The following is a 19,838-nucleotide window of genomic DNA, read 5'->3' on the forward strand; positions in this document are numbered from 1 at the left end:
AGAACACAAGGAAGTCTAACAGGGATCCTGTGCTCGGTTTCCACCTCTCTCTGGCCAGTCAGCTGCTGCTGCCTTCCCTCCCCACACCCAGCCGTTCCCAGCTCACCAGGGCTACAGCGTTCCCAGCTGTGGTCCTAGAAAGGGCTCCTGGAGACCATCCTTTTGTGCAAGCAAATGTCAAGTAGATTCCCATCCTGGGCTCTCCGCCCAGTAAATTCTGGAAGCCAAACCTGGGGGGAAGATGACCCTGCAGGAGACAGAGCGGGTAGCAAATCAGGACGCTGAATGTTCATTTGCTTTTTTCCTTCTTCAGTCCACAGTGGCCACATCTGTGACCCTTGCTGTCCCTCCCCTGTCCCTGCTGGATTCCAAATGGCCTTCTGGTGCTACTGCCTAGTCTACCTCCTGGTACGTGAACGTGGGGGCTGGGGGTGAGGCGGCCAAGGGGACTCAAAGCTGCTGACTTCCAAGTGGGCACCTCTGAGGTCACTGTGAAGGTCACACGAGATAAGCCTTTGGCAATAATAAGAGTAAAAGCATCCACTGCTGCTGCACCTTTTACATTCAATCAACAGCTTGTTAATTCCTGGGGGGGGGGGGGAGCGGGGGCGGGAGGGGGGGTGGGGAGTGGAGGGGGGCTGGAGGACAAACTCAAAGCAGTGAAACTCCCTGCCCAAGATCCCCTCTGGGTGGGACTGGAACCCAGGTCTGACTCAGAGCTTGGAGCTTCCAACGCATCCTGCAGGAGCATAAAGTAAATAATCAGTAACTGACTGACCCAGCCCCAAACTGTCCGCTTCTTTCTCAGATAAGGAGTCTCTCTGGGACCCTCTCCAACTCACCAGCTGAATCAAGGGGCTCCTGGGTCACAGGTTGGTATGAGGGTCCCAGAGGGGTTCCTCCGTCCTCCAGCTCAGCCAGCCTGTGGTCCACCTGGTGCATTGGCGTCTAAGGCAAAGGAAGGGAGGAGATGCCGTTTAGTTCAGCCCCATCATCCCCGGACCCTGGACTGAAAGTTTCAACCGTGTCCATCTTATTCTTGGCTCTAAAGAGATGACAGAACAGGCTCAGCAAAGGGACTAGACCTGACAGGTCACAGAGCATTGAGCTGCGAATGACTCCCAGCTCAGTGCACATGGCCCACACCCTGCTCTCCCACACTCTCTCCTCTGACCCTGCAGCTCCAGTGGGTCCCGGGGAGGTTGTGGAGACTGCAGATGGGGTGTGCAAGTTTCCAGGGCAGCACCTGACCTGGTGGCAGGCTCAAGAGGCTTGTGAGCAGAGGTTTGGCCACCTGGCACTCGCGCCCCCTGCTGGGGCCCTGGCTCTACGGCTGCCCAACCCTATCTGGGTGGGCCAAAAAGAGGGCTCTCTTCGGAGAGCCCCGAAAAGGCGTGAGTGTGGGCCCAGGACCTGGGAGGAGGAGGCGGGGGTGCGGGGGTGCAGAGGCTTTGGAGACCTCCAAAGATGGGGCCCACAGTGATAGTCCTCTTGGGTTGAGCTCAGAAGAAGTCCCCGTTGCATCTCCATTTCCCTTGTCCTGGAGTAAAATAGAGGGTTGGCCGCATGGGTATGAGCACAGGAGCCCCCATTTCTTCCTTCCCGAGAGAGGGAGATGCCCCAAAGCCCACAGGGGGCCCTGCAGCTGCGCCAGTGGGTTGCCAGAGGCTGTGCGCCGCTGGGGACACTGAGGGGCCGGCCCGCGTGTCCCCGCAGGCGCGCTCACGTCGGCCGCGCTGGTGTTCGGGGAGCGGACCGCGGACAGGGCGGCGCGGCTGCGACGGCCCCTGCCCGCGCTGGGGGCGCTGACTGCGTGCGCGCACGTGCAGTGGGACGCCGCCTCGCCCGACCCCGCGGCGCTCTTCTCCCTCGCCGCGCCCGCGCTGCCCAACGCGCTGCAGCTGCGCGCCTTCGCCGAGCCCGGCGGCGCGGTGCACGCGGCGCTCGTGGTGCGCGGCCACCACGCGCCCTTCCTCGCCGCCTTCCGCGCCGACGGCCGCTGGCACCACGTGTGCGCCACGTGGGAGCAGCGCGGCGGGCGCTGGGCGCTGTTTGCCGACGGGCGGCGGCGCGCCGGGGCGCGGGGACTGGGCGCGGGCCACCCGGTGCCGGCGGGCGGCATCCTCGTGCTGGGCCAGGATCAGGATTCCCTGGGCGGCGGCTTCTCGGCGCGCGATGCCTTCAGCGGCAACCTCACCGACTTCCACCTGTGGGCTCGGGCGCTGAGTCCCGCGGAGCTGCGGCGGGCGCGAGCCTGCGCGCCGCCAGTCGGCGGCCTGCTCTTCCGCTGGGACTTGGGCGCTCTGGACGTCATGCCCTCGCTGCTGCCGCCCCTGCCGGTGCGCCTTCTCTGTCCCGGTACGGCCCGCCCCGCCTTTGGGCGGCTAGGCCCCGCCCACCACCTGCTGGGTCCCGCCCCCTGGTTGCTGGGCCCCGCCCCTGGCTTCCGCAGGCTCCCTTCTAAGCTCGCGACCCAGCCCACGTCTCTCGAACCTGGCCACGCCCAGCTCTGGTCACGCCCTCCCCAAGCAGGTCAGGCAAATACCCAATCCGAGTAGCTTGACTAGGCTCACCCCTTAGCTGCCTTGCCCCACCTTGTGCTGGCTGCAGCACCCTTCACCCAGGTTCCCATATTGCCCCCCTAAGTCAGGGACTGGGCGTTTTGGCCCCCAAAGGTGTACAAGTGTCTTCAAAGCCCGAACAGGCCAGTGAGTCACAGGGGCTCCTGGGGAGCCACGATACGGTCCTGACCCCTGTCCCATCCCTGCCAGTGCCTTCAGAGGAGTGCCCTACATGGAACCCAGGATCCCGTACTGAGGGCTCTTCGCTCTGCCTTCAACCACGGCCCTTCCTCTGCTGCTACCGGACAGGTGATTCCTGGCAGTCCCCAGGGCTCTGCGGAAGGGGAGGCTGGGTATGGACAAGTGTAGGCCGAGGGGGAGTAAGCAGTTAGCACGAACTGGGAATTCAGAATCTTCTCGAAGCTTCAGGGCCTCCTTGGAGTCCAAACTACAGGACGAGGTCGGGGCCAGAAAGACCTGGAGGTGAATCCCAGCTGTGTGTCCCTGGGCAAGTGATTTTGCTATTGTATGACTCAGTTTCCCCATCTAGAACACTGTAAGGCTCCAGACACGTAGCAGTGAACATGCTCTTCCTCCTAGAGCAGCAAATGGTGGATAGGGCACCTCTGGGCTGTGTCGCTCGGGACCCAGCCTGGCCTCCCCTCCTTTGCAGAGACTTACCAGCGGCTGCAGGAAGCCCCATCATGGCCTGGCCAGGATGTTATCAGCCGAGTCAATGCCTTGGCCAACACCACTGTGGTGAGCCCCCCATCCAGGAAGCTGAAGAATTGGGCACACTCTGGGTCACCTTCCTGCATCTCAGCTTCCTCACCTACAAAGGGGACACCCACCTAACATGTCTTCAGCAATCAAGATTGTTCATATTCCCTATTTTGGAGCCTTTGAGAGCTGGGGGCTTGTGATATGTTTGACATGGGCCACCAAGAAGACCCTAGTGGGGCTCAAGTGTGGCTTGTCCTAGGAGATCCCTCTTAACAGCCAGACCTGCCGCAAGGAGCTCCTCTGCCCACAGCTCCTCCCGGACCCTCTCTCTGAAGTCCATGGACACCTGTCGCCGGCTGAGGCCTGCATCTTCCTGGGTATCCTGGAGAGAGTCCTGGCAAAGGAGGCGGCCCCTCTAGGGCCCGCGGCACTGCTGGCCATCATCCACTTCCTGAAGAGGGTGACAGCCCTCGGGGTTGAGGAGCCAGACCCCTTGACAGGACCCTGGGAGCAGCTTGGCCAGGGCATCGTGTCTGTGGCCAGCTTGGTCCTGGAGGAGCAGCTGGCTGGCACGTGGCTCTCAGTCAGTGAGGTGAGGCAGGCAGGGCTTGGGGTGGGGGCGGTGGGGGAGGCCTGGGCTCCCATTCCGTCCTTGCCTCCAGCTTCTTTTGTAGCCATGGGCCAGTCAGCACCCGTTGCTGAGCTTTATCTCTCCGTCTATCAAAAGAAGCTCCTCTTTAAAAAAAAAAAAAATGAGAGAGAGAGAGAGAGTTTTTTTTTTTTTTTTTTGAGAGAGAGAGCGAGCCAGAGAGAGAGAAAGCACAAGCAGGGGGAGCAGCAGAGGGAGAGGGAGAAGCAGACTCCCCGCTGAGCAGAGATCCTGATGTAGGGCTCGATCCCAGGACCCTGGGATTGTGACCTGAGCTGAAGGCAGACGCTTAACCCACTTAGCCACCCAGGCACCCCAGAAGTTCCTCTTTTATCTGTTATGAAAGTTGGACTCCCACACACAACCACGCTTGAAGAATAGTTTCTACAGTCGAAAATAAGAGCCACTAATCCATAAGGACCTCCCCCATATCCAAGAGTCTGGCAGCCCCCCCTAAGAGGGAGGACGTCTCTGCTGAGTGTTCAGCCATCTTGTCTTCCAAAGCAGCCCAGACGCTCAGGAGAACAGGACAGCTGCTATCCAGATGGCAAGGGTGTCGGAAACATCCTCGGGCAGACGTGGCTGTAGGCTTGGGAGCAGTCGGCCCAGAGAAGGGAGAGACGAGGGGTCATAGACATCACCGGAAAGTCTCGAGGGCAGGAAGAGCACATGTGGTGCCTCTTGGCCTGAGAGGACAGAACCCGGCCCGAGGCTTGGGGACGGGCTGGAGATGACACAACAGGCGGCCCTAGTTCCAGGGAATGGCTCCCCTGGGGAAGTGAGCTTCGGAGGGTGCCCAGATGGTAAGCGAGCGGCCGGCAGGCACGGAGCCCTGGGAGGCCTTTGCCTGGGCCAGCGCCGATGACCGCTCAGGAGAGGCTCGGAGAGGCCAGAGGAGGCCCATGGGGCCGGGACTCGATCCTGGAGGCCCTGAGCAGCCACCAAGGGTCTGGAGCAGGGCGGCCACTTCACAGATCCCAGGGAACACGTTCACGACCGGTCAAGGCGGGTGGCAGCAGGATGCCGAGCGGGAGGGAGCTGAGGTGTGGCTCCTTCCAGGTGGTCGGCGGCCCCATGGCCTTGGTGGCAAGTGTCCAGCGCCTGGCACCCGTGCTGAGCACCGTGCTGACCTCCGAGCGGCCGGGACTGCGTATCCAGCGCCATGGAGCCGGTGAGCCTGCGAGCCACCCAGCTGGGCCCTCGGAGCTCAGACATCTCTTCTCAGCCTCCGTCACTTCTACTCCGTCTCCTGCGTTTGCCCGCGCCGTGCTCTCCCTCAGATGCCCTCTCTCCCTTGACCTCCTAGCAGACTCCAATCTATCCTTCAGAACCTTGCTGGAGCCTCAGCTCCTCCAGGAAGCCTCGTGTGGTGTTAGCTCTCCTGACAGTCATTTCCTCCTTCTGCCGACACCCCATACGCAAACACATCTTTTTGCCTTTGTGGTCGTCACCACAGACCTCCTTCCTCCTGAGGCCTCCTGAGTACCAGGACCGTCTCTGACTCATTTCTGCCTCTCAGGCCAGACCCCAGTACACTCTCAGTGTTTGTGGATTCACAGTTGGAATTTTGGCAAAAACCTGTGTCCTTTGGGAACCCTTTGGTTTCTGGGGTGCATGGATCTTCGGATCCTGGTCCCCAGGGACGCCTCTCAGTGATTCCCCTCTTCTGGACTTGAAGGAGAGGGGAAGCTGACCCTGCCGTGGGGGCTGGTTGGGCAGAAAGACCTCCCTCCGGAGGTCCAGCCACCGAGCCCCGTTTGATCCCAGGTCTGGAGGTGCGGAGCCTACACCTGGGGGAAGCCAGCAGAGAGGGCTGTGTGTTCACGATGCCCCGTGGACATCCAGAGGGGCCCGGCCACATCCGTATCCCCGCGGGAGAAGTGGAGCAGCTCCTCAGGAAAGGTGGGTACGGAGGGTGGGGTGGAGAGGGGGTTCCTCTTGGGGTGTGGGTCAGCTCGTGTTGCTAACTCGGCTACTTTGGATAAGTCACCTCACAGTTCAGAGCCCGTTTCCTTGCCTGGAAGACTGTCCTCTTTGTACTTGCCTTGCGGGTGATTATGAGGTTAAAAGCACTTGTGGGGGCGCCTGGGTGGCTCAGTGGGTTAAGCCGCTGCCTTCGGCTCAGGTCATGATCCCAGGGTCCTGGGATCGAGTCCCGCATCGGGCTCTCTGCTCGGCAGGGAGCCTGCTTCCCTCTCTCTCTCTCTGCCTGCCTCTCTGTCTACTTGTAATCTCTGTCTGTCAAATAAACAAATAAAATCTTTAAAAAAAAAAAAAAAAGCACTTGTGGCATCATAGATGTTCGCTGAGTCTCCTCCACTGAACCACACGTTGCCTCTTGGAAGCGGGTGGTGGAGGAGGCCCTCAGCTTGCTGCTGCTGCCCGGGGCGGGAGGATCAGGACATGCAGCATAGGGCCTTAGAGCTGCCGGGTTAAGCGCATGAGCCGTGGCTGGTTGGAATTCCGGTTCCACTACTTATTAGCTGTGTGATCTTTGGGAAGGCAGTTAATCTCTATGAGCCCCGGTTTCCCTGTCTGTAAGGTGAGCAGAGCATCTCCCTCGGGGCCAACCCGTGGCACTTGCTCACACAAGTGACACAGGTGGGGTCTTGCGCCCCCTCCCACTCAGCCAGGCCTCTCCAGAGTCACCGTGATCCACAGCTGGTTCAGCTCCAGTATCTTCCAGCACACCCTAGGGGAGCCCGGCCTAGAGCCCCAGACCCCTGACAGCTCAGAAGAGGCGAGCAAGGCGCAGAGGTGAGTGGGGCCCAGCCAGTAGGCTGCTGAGGGTCTGGATCCCCTCCCCAGGGAGGGCCAGGCCTCCATCCCATGCCAGAGCCCTGATTCTGAGAGGCAAATCTGCCTTTAGCACCCAGAACCAAATTCTCCCCCATCCCCCACACACACAACGCTGGGCGTGCCGCTGGAACCTGGCTCGACCGCTGTCTGGGGTCCAGGCTTCAGTGTCGAGACTCAGGGAGAAGACAGGACTTAATGAATTTCCTAGCAAGTCCCCAAGGCAAAACTGGAACTCGTATGCCCTAATTCCGAGCACAGGACATTTCCTGATGTTTCTTTGGACACAGAGGGTGTCATCTCTGCATCTCCAGGCCACCCACAACCTCTCCTGTGCAGCCAGCTGGTGTCCTTAAAAGCTCCCTTTCTCCCCACAGGTTTCTAAGCACCCGGCTGGGCTCGGCCGTCATCTCCTCTGAGGTATGGGATGAGACCGGGGAGGTCAGCACAGCCGTGACGTTTCACCTGCAGCACCAGGCCCAGGTACTGGGGGGGGGGTACTTCTGGGAACTGCTACCCCACTGCACTTATCCTGGTTTGGTGTCCCCCTTCCCCAACATGCATTCATTTGAACCAAGGTCTAAAAATGTACAAGAAAAATACTCATTCCCAAGGCACCCCATTGCCTTCCAGGGACCTGAAGGGAATTGGTTTATTACACACTCACTTTGGGCTGGGGGACTTAAATGAGCAACATCCATGTAATCCTCCAACTGCCCATTCGACATAGCAAAGAGTGAGCTTGGCGGAGGGGCTGTGATGGGCCCCAGCCTGTAAGCGGCAGAGCTGGGATTTCATTATCGGTGTGCATGACTTGAAACATTGGTGGTTCCTGTTGGAGCATCCAGGGACATGTGCAGAGACCTGCATGGCCATGTGCTCCTGAGACCTGGAAAGCCCAAGCGTCCACCAAGGGGTCTGGGCAAAAAGCCATACGCAGCTGCACCCTGGAATCGTCTATCCGCTAGGGTTATACAAGGAACAGGTCTCTTTCTATAAACTGATCTGGAAAGATCACCAAAAAACCTTGCTTCATTTCATCACGTGAAATACACACATTCCTTCCTGCTTTTGCAACGTTAGTTTCAGAGAAATCTAAAGTTGACTTTTACCCACGACCACTAATCCTAGACACGAACACACACATACACACCCCCCACAGTTTATCGTCTTCGGTATGTCATCCCAAGACTGTAAAAATCAATCTCCAGGGCGCCTGGGTGGCTCAGTGGGTTAAGCCGCTGCCTTCGGCTCAGGTCATGATCTCAGGGTCCTGGGATCGAGGCCCGAATCGGGCTCTCTGCTCAGCGGGGAGCCTGCTTCCCTCTCTCTCTCTCTCTCTGCCTGCCTCTGTCTGCTTGTGATCTCTCTCTGTCAAATAAATAAATAAAATCTTAAAAAAAAAAAAATCAATCTCCATACACTGCAGTGTCCATTTTAACTATACAACATGGTGGGTTTTGACCCGCATATACACTCAGGGACCACTGCCCCAAGCAAGGTAAAGACCCTTTCCACATTCCCAACAGGCTTCTTTGTGTCCCCCCGCCAGGCAGGTTTCCCTCCCTTTCACCCCAAGGAATCACCTGATCTGCTTCTTGTGACTGTAGATTCTGTCTTTTCCAGCGTTTCCCATAAATGGAACCAGAGTATATGCTGTGTCCCATCCCCCTGCACCCTCCTGGTCTCCGCTCTCCATACACATCCACACCCCTGCCCCAGGCCCCCCAAATACACTCACACGCCTGCTCTGTCCCTGCTTCCTGCCCTCAGGCCTTCCCGCTGAGACTGGTGCAGCCTGTCTGTGCTTTCTGGAACTTCAGTATCAGGTGAGTTTCAACTTTCCAGCTCTTTAATTAAGGAAATTTGGTGTTAGTTTTTTTTGGTTTTTTTGTTTGTTTGTTTTTGTTTTTTTTAAGCCATCCATTCTGCTTGAGGATGAGGTGTGTTTGGGGTCACCAGTCACCACCTGTCTTGCCTTGGGCCCCTCCCCAACTCCAGAACAAGCTGGAGCAAGAGAAGCTGTGACCCAGAAGACAGTGAGCTCCCCATCATGGGAGATACACGAGCTCACTCTGTGGGGTGCCTAGGGAGAGACCCATCCGTCAAATAGGTGTTAGACTTGATGATATGTCCCAGGCCAGGGCGCTTCAATGTTTGAAGGAGCGGAAGACGGTTCAGAGATGAGTCCCAGCTCCCAGCCCTGGATCCTTGGCTGAACGTCGGTCACTGTCACTTAGTAATTAATGCCATTAATCAGTTGTAATCACTGGTCTTGGCCCCATGGCCCCCTATCATCCCTAAGAGTGTTAAGTCCATTTTACAGATGGGAAACTGAGGCCCCAGGAAGGGCAGAGGCTTGCCCAAAGTCGCAAAGTTGGTTAGAGGCAGAGTGGCGATGGGTCCCAAGCTTTGGAGAGAGGCTGTCCCCTGCTTGCCACCTACCCCCACGTCCCTCCCATTTCAAGAGCCCTTCTGTTCCCTGCCCTTCCCCAGCCCGGACACAGGAGGCTCATGGGCCACCGCTGGCTGCTCTGTGGCCGCCCTGTACGAGGCCTCCACCGCCTGCTTCTGCAACCACAGCACCAACTTTGCGGTCCTGCTGCAGGTGTATGACGTTCAGGTGAGTCCCAGGGAGGTAGGGTTGGGACGGGGGGGGGCGTCGGGGGAGGCGATGTCGGAACCAAGTCTTAAAGGGTGACCAAGAACTGAACAGAAAGGCATCCCCAGCAGAGAGCCAGTCTGAGCAAAGGCAAGGAGACTAGAAATGGCAGGCCGACTCCGACACATTTGAGAACTTCGACGTCTCTGGAGCTGCCTGTGCCGGGCCCAGGAGTGGACAAGATGGAGGGACGAGTGGCAGAAGTCAGAGCCCAGAATGCTCAGGCGCTCAGATGGCGATCCTATGGGTCCTATCTGTCGTGAATGTGTTCAGCAGGTGTTGGCTTTGCCCCAAGGGCGCCCTCTGGTGCCAGGAGTGAGCTGGAGGGGCAGAGAGCCTCAAGGGGTCTGCGGGCAGGGGGCAGGCCCTGCATGGGGGGACAGCGGGCCAATGGAGGACACGGGACTAAAGGAGGAGGAGGTGGTCTGGGACAAAGGCCTGGGCAGCCGGAGGGGTGAGGGAGTCATCTCAGAGGTGGGTGGGGCAGGCCACGGGGCTTCGGGCTTCGGGGTGGGAGAGGTCTCAGCTGGCGACGAAGGGTCCACAGATGAAGCCGTGGCTGACATGAGGTCAGAAGTAACTGAGACCAAAGCAAGGGACGCCCTTGGAAAGACCCAGCATTTCCACCCAATCCCAAGAGCAGAGCCGGACCGGTGTGGTCACTAGAGCTGACAAGGGACTCGGAGGGGTCACTTGCTAAGAGACTGAGTGACACAGGGCTCAGGAATGCCAGGGTTCCTCGGCGTGTTGGGGAGCACACTAGAGAAACATGCTACAGACACATTTGTCCGGTAAAAGCAGAGAGTGGCCATGTTTGCGTGTGAGCTCCATGCCCCCTCCCCCCAGTGGGGGGGTTGTGACATGCCATCATCTCCCTGTGGCTGCCTCCCAGCCAGGGCTCTCAGGACCTTTGACATCAGCAAAAGCAGGACCGGTCAGGGCCAGGTTAGGGAGAGCCAGCAGGAGAGGACAGGTGAATGCTCTTGTATTAAGTGCCTCCTGTGTGTCAGCCTGGATGCTCTTGTATTAAGTGCCGCCTGTATGTCAGCCTGGCCTTGCCGGGGGCTGCCATTGTCACCCCTGCGTCACCGCAGACAAGGAGGTCTGGGGAGCCTTGCTGGGCTGGGACGGGGCGAGACTCAGTGTGCTCAGGTCAGGGCCGTGATGGGGTTACTGTCCTCCGGGGTCTTCGGCTGGCCGGCAGAGGAGTGCCGAGGAGGAGTCACTGCTGAGGACACTCTCATTTGTGGGCTGCGGCGTGTCCTTCTGTGCCCTGGCCACCACGTTCTTGCTCTTCCTGGCAGCCGGGTGAGACGAGCTCCCGTTGTGTCCCTCCTTGTCCAAGAAGCCCCTGGTCGGGGGTCTCCCTTAGGGCTGTGGGCCCCCATGAAGCCACCCTCTCTGTCTTCATTAGCTCACCCACAGGGACCCAAGCAGGCAGGGCAGATAGTGGGTGGGGGCTGCTAGTGGTGACCTTGTTGACGGACCCCTGCCTGTCCAGGGTCCCCAAGTCAGAGCGAGCCACGGTCCACAAGAACCTTACCTTCTCCCTGGCCTCGGCGGAGGGCTTCCTCATGGCCAGCGAGTGGGCGAAGGCCAATAAGGTGGGCGCCCAGCAGGTGTGCTTGTGAGCTCAGGGGGGACCAGCCGTTTCTGGGTTGCCCCCCACTTCACTAGGCTCCATTTCCTGGGGGGAGCATGGCCCTGAGATGAACAAAACCCCGAATGCTGGAGGTGGGCGGGGGGCGCTGTCCAGAGACCTTCCCCATGGATACATCCTTGCGTTGGTGGTGCCAGACGCGGGCGTGGGATCCAGAGCTGGGCTGCACCCACAGCTGGCCTTGGTGGGGCTCTGCCACCCTCCCACCCACAGGTGGCCTGTGTGGCCGTCACAGCTGTAATGCACCTCCTCTTTTTGGTGGCATTCTCCTGGATGTTGGTGGAGGGCCTCCTGCTCTGGAGCAAGGTGGTGGTCGTGAGCATGCGCCCGGGCCCCCGGATGGCGCTCTACTACACCACAGGCTGGGGTGATGCCCCCCTGCTCCCTGCTCCTGCTCTGTTCTCAAGTCTGCTTCATGTGTCCTCTCGCTGTCCGACACCCTCCGGTCACCGTCTCCACCTGGGATCCAAAGCCCCAACCAGAGCTCCCGGTGCCCACAGTGCACCTGCTGCCACGGACAGCCCTGGGTGGCCGGTCCGGGGTGGGGCGGGGCGGGGTGGGGAGGTCCTGGGGGGCGGGGCCAGATCCTGGGGGCCAGGCCAGGTCCTGGGGGCGGGGCCGGGTCTGGGAGAGTACAGGCTGCGAGGCATGGTCCGAGGGACACTCGTTCTTCTCCTAGGTGTGCCTGTGGCCATTGTGGCCGTCACCCTGGCCCTGTCTCCCCATGACTATGTGGCGGCCGGGCACTGCTGGCTCAACGTGCACACAGACATCATCTGGGCCTTTGTGGGGCCTGTGCTCTTCGTGCTGACTGTGAGCGGGGTGACCTGGGGGCCTAGAGGGGTGGGCAGGTCACGCTGGGGAAGGGGGAGGCCCTCTCACCCGCTGACGCCCGGTCTCCAGGCCAACACCTGCATCCTGGTCCGCGTAGTGGTGGTCACTGTGGCCAGCGCCCGCCGCCGTGCCCGCATGCTGAGCCCACGGCCCTGCCTGCAGGAGCAGGTCAGGATCCAGACATGGTGAGGCCCAGAAGTGGGGGAGCACGCAGGAGGCTCACTGGATGGAGGCCTGTGCGAGTCTGTGGTGGCAGGATGTGGTCCTAAGGCCATGTGTGCTCTCGGGGCCAAGACGGGACCTGAGCAGGTGTCGCATGCTCATGTGTGTGAACGAGGGTGAGCCCGTGACCTCGCAAGTCACCTGGGGGGGGCAGTAATCAGTCCTAAGTGCTGAGGGGTGGGAGGTGTTTGTAGACACAAGCCGCTGTCCTGGGGGCTCACTGTCTACTGATAGCACAGATGGCCTGGTAGGGACAAGGTAGGGGAGACCCCTCGATCAGGCAGTCCCCAGAAGTTTAGGTTCAGAGTGAGGATTTAGGTCCCTACCCTTGCAAGAACTCTCCTCACTCTCCAGGGCCATGTCCTGCCGAAAGGAGGCTGCCCCTGGCCTTCCTCTCCCCGCCCCGTCCTCTGCCAAGGACAGGACAGCCCCAGCCAATGGGTCCCTGAAAAGCCAGAGGGCCCCAGGGGTCCCTGAGAAGGGAAGATTTTGGACTCCATGCCACCTGGTTCCCCTCCCCAGTCCTTAGCCCTCCCTCTGGGCAGCTGCACCCTTCCTCTGAGCCAGGTTTGGGACTGGGACTCCCCAGTGCCAACCACTTCTGGGTCTGAGAAGGGACAGCCAAGTCCCGCTGAAGATCCCAGCTGCACCTAAGTCCTGAGCAGCGGTCCCCGGTCTGCACGGCCGACCCGCCTCTCCAGGCACCTCCCATGTGCCGCCCTACCCAGCAGCCTGCAGGGATTCCCAGGCCAGCCTGGCCTCCCTCAGCCCGGCCTGCTCTCCTGCAGGGCCATGGTGAAGCCAGTGCTGGTCCTGCTGCCCGTCCTGGGCCTGACCTGGCTGGTCGGCGTGCTGGTGCACCTCAGCCCGGCTTGGGCCTACGCCGCCGTGGGCCTCAATTCCTTCCAGGTACTTCTAGGCCCTGGACCTCCTGGGACCAGGGCTCTGACGCATAGTGGAGCTCAGAGGGAGGGCCTGGGTTGTCAGCAGATGGGAAAAGGAGTGTCCTGTCGGTCATGGGAGGCACCAACAGTGACTAGGGGACATTGTCAAGAGGCAAGAAGTTGAGGGCGAGATTGGGAACCAACCCTCGAATCAAAGAGGCAGCACGTCAGAGAGGATTTTGTGCCCATTTTACAGTTGAGGGAGCTGAGGTCCAGACCCCCAGGCGGGCACTAGAGCCACTTCAGGCCTCAGCAGGAAGCCAATGATGGGGCGCAGGACCCCTGGGATCTCTGCCCTCAGGCTCGGGGTGGGGGGCGCCCGCTGTGGGGCACTGGTGAGGACAGCAGTGAGGAGAGGCTGTGTCAGGAGGACAACACTCAGCTCCCATGGGCCTGCGTCCAGAGTCTCTGAGAGGAGTCAGACTCGGTCCTTGTCCTCAGGGGGGTGGCGGTCCTATGGGGGGACCTAGACATAGACACAGAAGGCCCACCGCAGGGGCCTGAGTGCTGGGAGGGAGGTGGGTCCAGGCCGGGCCTCTCCACCCCTGCCCTTCCTGCTGTCCGCCCTTACGCCGCCCAGGTCCTGTCAGGGCTGAGAAAAGGAGTGGCTCGGGTATGGACAAAGAAAGCTCAGGAAATAAGGTACAAATTCTGTCCAAACCCCATGTGTCCCAGAGGTCCTCCTGGGGACCTTTCTGCCCCTCCTGGGATGAAGGGGCCTGAGGGTATTAACAGCCACTTAGATGCCCAGGTGCTCTGAGGCCCGGGACAGAGCCTCTGTCCTGTATTTGTGTCTGCGAACAGGGCTTACACATGAGAAGACAGACCCCGTGAAGTCATGGCCCAGGCCTCACGGGAGGAAGGAGCAGGGGAGGAAGGAGTGGGGTGGGAGGGGCGGCAGCCAGTGGGGCGGAGCTGGCATCAGGAAGGGTCCGATCCAGTCGTTCATCTATCCTCCTGATATGTGTCGAACGACTAGGAGGTGTCGGCTGTGGACACTGTTCCAGGCAGTAGGGACAGAGCAGGAACAGAGGCTACAAAATGCCGTGTTCTTGCGGAGCCGGCCACGGCCAAGGCCAGGCGTCAAGTGTTGGGTGGAGGCAGGGAGCGAGGAAGGGTGCCGTGGGTAATGACTACCAGCTCCTGGTCCACGTCGCCTTCTCGGCCTGGGCCGTGGGGACGCTCAGCCAGGCATGGGAATGGAGAGAGGAAAGAAGGGGCCGCTGCTGGGGGAGCATGGAGGCGCCATGCCCAGAGACGGGCCCAGAAAATGAAGAAAAACAGGGCTTCCAGATATTCCCAAAGAAGCGCCGCTCCCAGACACCTGTGTGGGCCTGAGCAGTGGGGGACCGAGGGCAGCGCTACACCCCTTCCTGGACACAGACAAGCCCTTCCTCAAGCCCCACGCCTCCAGAGCATCCTGGCTTCAAACGTGGGCCCTGCCGGGTTAGCCTGTGACCCTGACTGGGGTGCCCGCACCCCCTTCCGGGGGTGGCCAGGTAGCAGCAGCCCATTGCCAAGGCCACCACGGCAGTGGCCACCTCCCCGCCTTCCTCCTGCCAGTCAGCCACAGACCTTCCTTGCCAAGGTCTCCTGCTGAAAGAGGGAAAAGGCTGCCTTACGGGGTCAGCGGACGCATGGCCCCGGGCCCACCCTGCCATTCCCGCATAGTCTCCAGGAAGGTTCCCCAGTCAGGCTGAGTCCTCTGGGTCCCTCCCCACGCCTGGCCTTTCCTCTCCTCCTGCCGTCCTCCCTGTCTTCCTCACCCCGCCCACCTCCGGGTGTCCCTCTCACACTGTGGCCGGGCCATCAGCTGGGCAGGACCTGCCCTCAGGACTGCCCTCCTACCCTACAGCAGGCCCAGGGCAGAGGGACTGGGCTCAGCGGGGCCTCTTTCCCTCGGTAGGGCTGATGTGTCTTCTTGTGGCTCCCGGGCCAGGTTTCCGGGCACCCTTCAGGAGCACCATGGGCGGGAGAACTTTGTGGGCTCTGTGCTGGAGAGAGCTTGCTAGTGCCCAGGATCCAAGCACCGGGCCACACGCCCACGGCAGGGCATGGCGGAGGCTGAGAGGCTGAGGGGACATGGGGGCGGGCTGGGGACAGAGGAGCCACTCGTGGGGACACAGAAAGGGTGCTTCCTGGAGGGAGCGATTCTCGGCTGAGACTCAGTGAGACAGAAGAATGTTTTGGGTCAGGGCAATATGGGGGGAGCCAGCAGAGACATGAAGGGGGGGGACACGTGAGCTGGTGAGAAATGGGACAGGAGGGCACATGGGGGCCAGACCGTGCAGGGTCCCCAGAGCTATTGTAAGGAGCTCGGATGTCATCCCAGGGGTGCCAGGGAGCCTCGGAGAATGCTAGGCAGGGAGGTGCTGGCGGGGTTGGGTGGAGTTTGGAAAGCTGCCTTTCTTTGAAAGGCTGCAGAGGGAAGACAGGCTAGCTGGGGGTGCGGAGGGGCGGGAATCTGGGGGGCACCAGGGTCTGTCTTAGGGTGGAGGGTGGTATGAACCCAGTTAGGGGCTAAGAACCAGGGGGAGCAGCCAGGCTCTGAGGCTGAAGCTAGAAGCCGCAAAGAGGGCCCCTGGACCCCAACCTGTGTCCTCCAGTCTGAGCCTCAGGGCAGGGGCTATGGCCTGTCCTGGTAGAATCTGAAGAAGGCCTAGGCTCCAAATTCCACCTGCTGGGTCACACTTTGGCCTAGGACTCATTGTTCTGTCCCCTGTCCCAGGCCCTAGGGTCCTGCTCCATCTAACAGGAAGGATTAACCCACCCCCCACCCTCTCAGCATGGAGCGGTTATGAGGGCAGTCACCCTGTGTGTGACGGTACTTCGTGAGTGGCCAGGCCCTCTTGGGCCTCATGCGTGTGAGCAGGAAGAGCCAGCTACAGCCCAGACACTGCGCTGAGTCCTTCACACACAGCAGAAGCTGAGTCCTGGCTTCTGCTTCCCAGAAGAAGAGACAGAGGGTCAGAGACACACGCAGCTAGAGGCATGAATCAGCATGCATTCACACATCTGCTGTCCCAGGATTGGAGTTAGCCTTGATTTCAGGAACTCCTGCAGCCATGATGAGGCTGTGAGGAAGGGGCAGGTGGGAGTCGGGGGACAAAGAGGGACTGAGGGCAGAGAGGCTATCTGTGGCCAGAGGCTGAAGGTATGGGGTCAGGTAGGGGAGGGCCCCTTCTGGTTCTCTCTGCCATAGAATGTCACAGATGTCCCCTCCCAAGTGCAGGAGGGGGATAGAGTAGGATTTGTGTTCATCCGCCTGTGTCTCTCAGTGTCTCTGGGTATCTCTCAGTGTGTCTCTGTTATGGCCCCGGGGCCAAGCGGTGGAGGGGGCTGGCTCCAAGGCAGTGACACCCATCCACATGCTGGGTCTGTCCGCAGGGGCCGTACATCTTCCTGGTCTATGCCGTCTACAACGGGGAGGTGAGTTGGGGATATGGGTGGTTGGGGGGGGGTGGAATGGGCAGGGCTAACTTGCAGGACACCTGTGCCTGGGGGTCAGGGCGAGGGGCCTAGGCCTGACCCTGATGCCCAACCCCCAGGTCCGGAGCGCCCTGCAGAGGATGACGGAGAAAAAGGCAACAGAGGCATTCACAGTGGGTGCTGGCAGGTGGGGATCCTGGGGCGGGAGGTCCCACTCCCTGTCAATGCCACACCTCTACCTTTCAGGCCTGCTCCAGCCCCATGGGCCCAGCGTCCCCCCCGAGGTCCCTGGGTCCCTGGGAGGTGGCTCAGGACAGCCCTGCAGCCTTGGCTCCAGCCCGAAGTCACTTGGCTCTTAGAGGTAAGGCCACACCAGCCTCCAGTCTGTACTACCCAGAGCCTTGGTTTCCCTGGTGCGCAGGTAAAGCTGGGAAGGCGCTGGCGATCCTATTAGCCCATCTGAAAGGCAAAGAGACTGAGGCCCAGGGAATTCAAGCATGGGGCCTGGGGGATGGCTTAGAAGTGGCTTATTTTTTTCCACCACCACCAGGGAACAGGGGCCCCAGCTGCCCTGCCCAGAGGCAGGGCTTGACCAGGGTCACGTTCCTTGGGTCTCTGTCCAAAGGGTGTTTGGGGGGTTCCAAAGCCAGGTGGGTAGATGAGGTTTGGGGCCCTGAGATAGAGCATGGGCTGAATGACTTCAAGGCTAGGCCGGGAGTTTCAGCCCCATCTCCTAGTTTACATGCTGTGTGCCCTTGTGTATGTTACCTTCCCTCTCTGGGTCTTAGTTTCTTCATTAATCTGTGGAGTAAACCTTTGAGTGGATCCTTAGGGTCTTTGATAATGAGGTCCTGTCCAGGGCAGGAGAGCAGAGAGTGAGCTTCCTGTCTCAGTCTCTGAAAAGGGTTTTTCTCCTGTAGGGACCCACAGCCCCAGAATCCCCACAACCTTCTCCTCCATTGCAGAACCTGAGAGGCCGGTGAGGCTGGGACAAGGGTGGCAGGGTGCTAGCGAGTATGTCCCACAGGGTAGAGGAAACCACAGGGACTAGGGGAAGGGGGGCTTCCTCCGGAGATCAGAGGAGCCTCATTCCTCAGTTGCCAGGTGGCAGGGCCCTGGGAGCCGCCAGGCAGAACCTGAATGCCAAGGCCACTGGGGGTGGGGGAGTCATTACAAGGTTTCCCAGGGCCCCCAGGGCAAGGGGGAGCAGGAGTGGGGGGCCCCTCCCCTGATGATCTCCTCTGTCCTCAGGCTGTGGAGCTGACAGCATTCAAGGTGTCAGGTACAACTCTCCCCCCCCAAGAGGCTCCCCTTTTCCCCCTCCCCTGCAGCCCCACTGCACCAGGATGGAAGCGATTGGAGAAGCAGCGTACCCGGCTTCCCACGGCTTGCGGGGCCCTTCCTCTTGCTCTGCTCCTTGCTGGTGCCCAAAGTCCCCCATTAGCACACTGGGGGCCTGTCAGGAAAGGGCAGTGCTCTTTGGGAGAGGTGCACTCAGGGGATAGGTTTGGGACCCCTTCCCAGAGCGGGCGCTGCAGGAGGGGCAGGGAGCCGGGAGCCTGCCTTCCTCTGCGCACCTGCTCTGTCTGCCCACCCCCCAGGCCCAGCGCTCTCAGAGCCCCTACCCTGATGCCTCCTGGGCGGAAGGGACTTTCCAAACCTGGTGAGAAGCGAGCACTTCCCTCTCAGGCTCCATTCCCCAACCACAGGGCTGATGGGGGCCTGCAGGCAGTGGGGTGAGGCTGGGGCCCCCGAAGGGAACCCAGAGCCCTCTGGCCACTGTCAGCCTCTCTCAGACTGAGTCCCCCAGTCTTAGAGCACAGCTGGCTGTAGGAGGGCCTGCCAGGCACCGCCGCGCCTCAGGCCGAGGGGTCCTTCCCAGCATGGGCAAGAGGCCTGTTTGTCCGGCTCTAACTGGGGCTGGGCTCAGGACTAAAGCGCCGCGTTGGCTGACTCCTTTAAACCTGGGGACCTGGGGGAACTATCCTCCCATTGTGCAGATGGGGAAAGTGAGGCACCGGGGCAGTCACACCGGTGTAAGTGGAGGCACATTCGAAACCCTAGTCAGTGGGACCCCAGGCTCCCGACGGCTTCCTCCCCTGCCTGGTGTCCCCAGTTCCCTGGAGCCTCGACTCCCCTTTCCGCAACGTGGGCAGGAGGCGCCCCCTGCAGGCCGGCGCGCCGTGGGCCTTCCGCGGAGCCGACAGCGCCCCCGCTCCCGCGAGCCCCGGCGCCCCGCCCCCCACCCCGCCCCTCCCCCCACCCCCGCAGGCGAGGCGCGGGTGGGAACGAGAGCGGTAGCGGCGCCTCTGCGCTCAAGTGACAGCGCCTTTGTCTCTGCTGAATGGGTGCGTTGCTAAGGCCGCTCGTAGCAACGAGCCGCTTCCACCTCGGCCCGCGACGGCCCCACCCTCCGGACCCCCAACCTGCGTCGCCCTCCCTCCGGACGCCCTAGCCCCCCTCCCCCTCCGCACCCCGCGACCTTCTCAGGTGGCCCGAGACGAGGAGCGGGGGAGCGAAGGCTGCCAGCCCCGGTCCCTCACTTGGCAGCCACCGCCCTTCCTGAAAGCCTCTGGGCATCAGGTGTTCTTTGAGAGAATCTGAGGGTCCGAGAGAGGGAATGGGGGACACTGCCCAGGGTCCCCCGGGGCCAGAATCCCCCCGAGGGCTTCCCCCCAGCCTCCGTTTCCAGACCCCTCCAGACACCCCCACCATGATCCTCTGCCAGCTCAGCCCCGCCCCCTTCCTCCCAGGTTTCTAGAGAAGAGAGTGTGCAGACTTTACCCCCAGGCTCCTGGGGGGGACCTCTGAAAGGGCCCACTGGGAGCCCCTGCGGGACAGACAGCGGTCTCAGCCTCCCCCTGCTTCCAATAGGACCCCTGCCTAGTGCCGTGCCAACGCAGCTGCACCCCACAGCTCAGGCCCCCCCAACTTTGACCAAGATCGTCCCCGGCACACCCTTCCTGCCTGCCTTGAAGTTCTGACAGCCCCATGGAAGGTGTCGTAATAAACGATACTCCTGTGACCCTTGCCTCCCTGGGGGGTCACCCTGGCCTGGGGAGGGGGACAGGATGCTGACGGGAGGGTGGGACAAGGGAAGGGGCCGCTTTGTCTTCAGGACTCAAGACAGCCCCGGTTTCATCAACAGGGTAGGCGCCGCCAACACTTACACTTACCAGCACCGACTGTGGGCCCGGCTGGTACTGAGCCCCCTCCTGCCTTAGAGCTCTGGGTCCTCCCTCAGCCCCGTGACCACCGTCACTCCTTGGTGTACAGAGGAAGAAACAGAGGCTCAGAGAGGGTCTCCCCAGGAGGTAGCATGGGGGCCAGGGGTGGCAGTCGCCGTGAGAGGGAGTCC

At 61.0% G+C, this 19,838-nt stretch overlaps 1 protein-coding gene across 1 annotated transcript; it reads left to right on the top strand.

Annotated features, from left to right (window-relative positions):
• The first annotated feature begins 372 nt into the window (after positions 1–372).
• On the top strand, positions 373–19,498 carry ADGRD2 (adhesion G protein-coupled receptor D2). Its single transcript, XM_045082377.1, has 24 exons — positions 373–408; positions 809–872; positions 1,182–1,394; positions 1,717–2,358; positions 2,772–2,870; positions 3,235–3,320; positions 3,595–3,876; positions 4,993–5,104; positions 5,701–5,835; positions 6,567–6,690; positions 7,107–7,212; positions 9,152–9,352; positions 10,596–10,699; positions 10,893–10,995; positions 11,265–11,418; positions 11,731–11,864; positions 11,955–12,070; positions 12,896–13,016; positions 16,439–16,480; positions 16,600–16,653; positions 16,727–16,841; positions 17,401–17,459; positions 17,732–17,762; positions 19,355–19,498. Exons 1-24 carry the CDS (start codon positions 373–375, stop codon positions 19,462–19,464), a joined length of 3,243 nt encoding a protein of 1,080 aa, XP_044938312.1. The 3' UTR covers positions 19,465–19,498.
• The last annotated feature ends 340 nt before the right edge of the window (positions 19,499–19,838 follow it).

The sequence above is a fragment of the Mustela putorius genome, unplaced genomic scaffold, assembly GCF_011764305.1.
Source record: "Mustela putorius furo isolate JIRA1106 unplaced genomic scaffold, ASM1176430v1.1 tig00000596_pilon_pilon_pilon, whole genome shotgun sequence".
Taxonomy (NCBI): domain Eukaryota; kingdom Metazoa; phylum Chordata; class Mammalia; order Carnivora; family Mustelidae; genus Mustela; species Mustela putorius.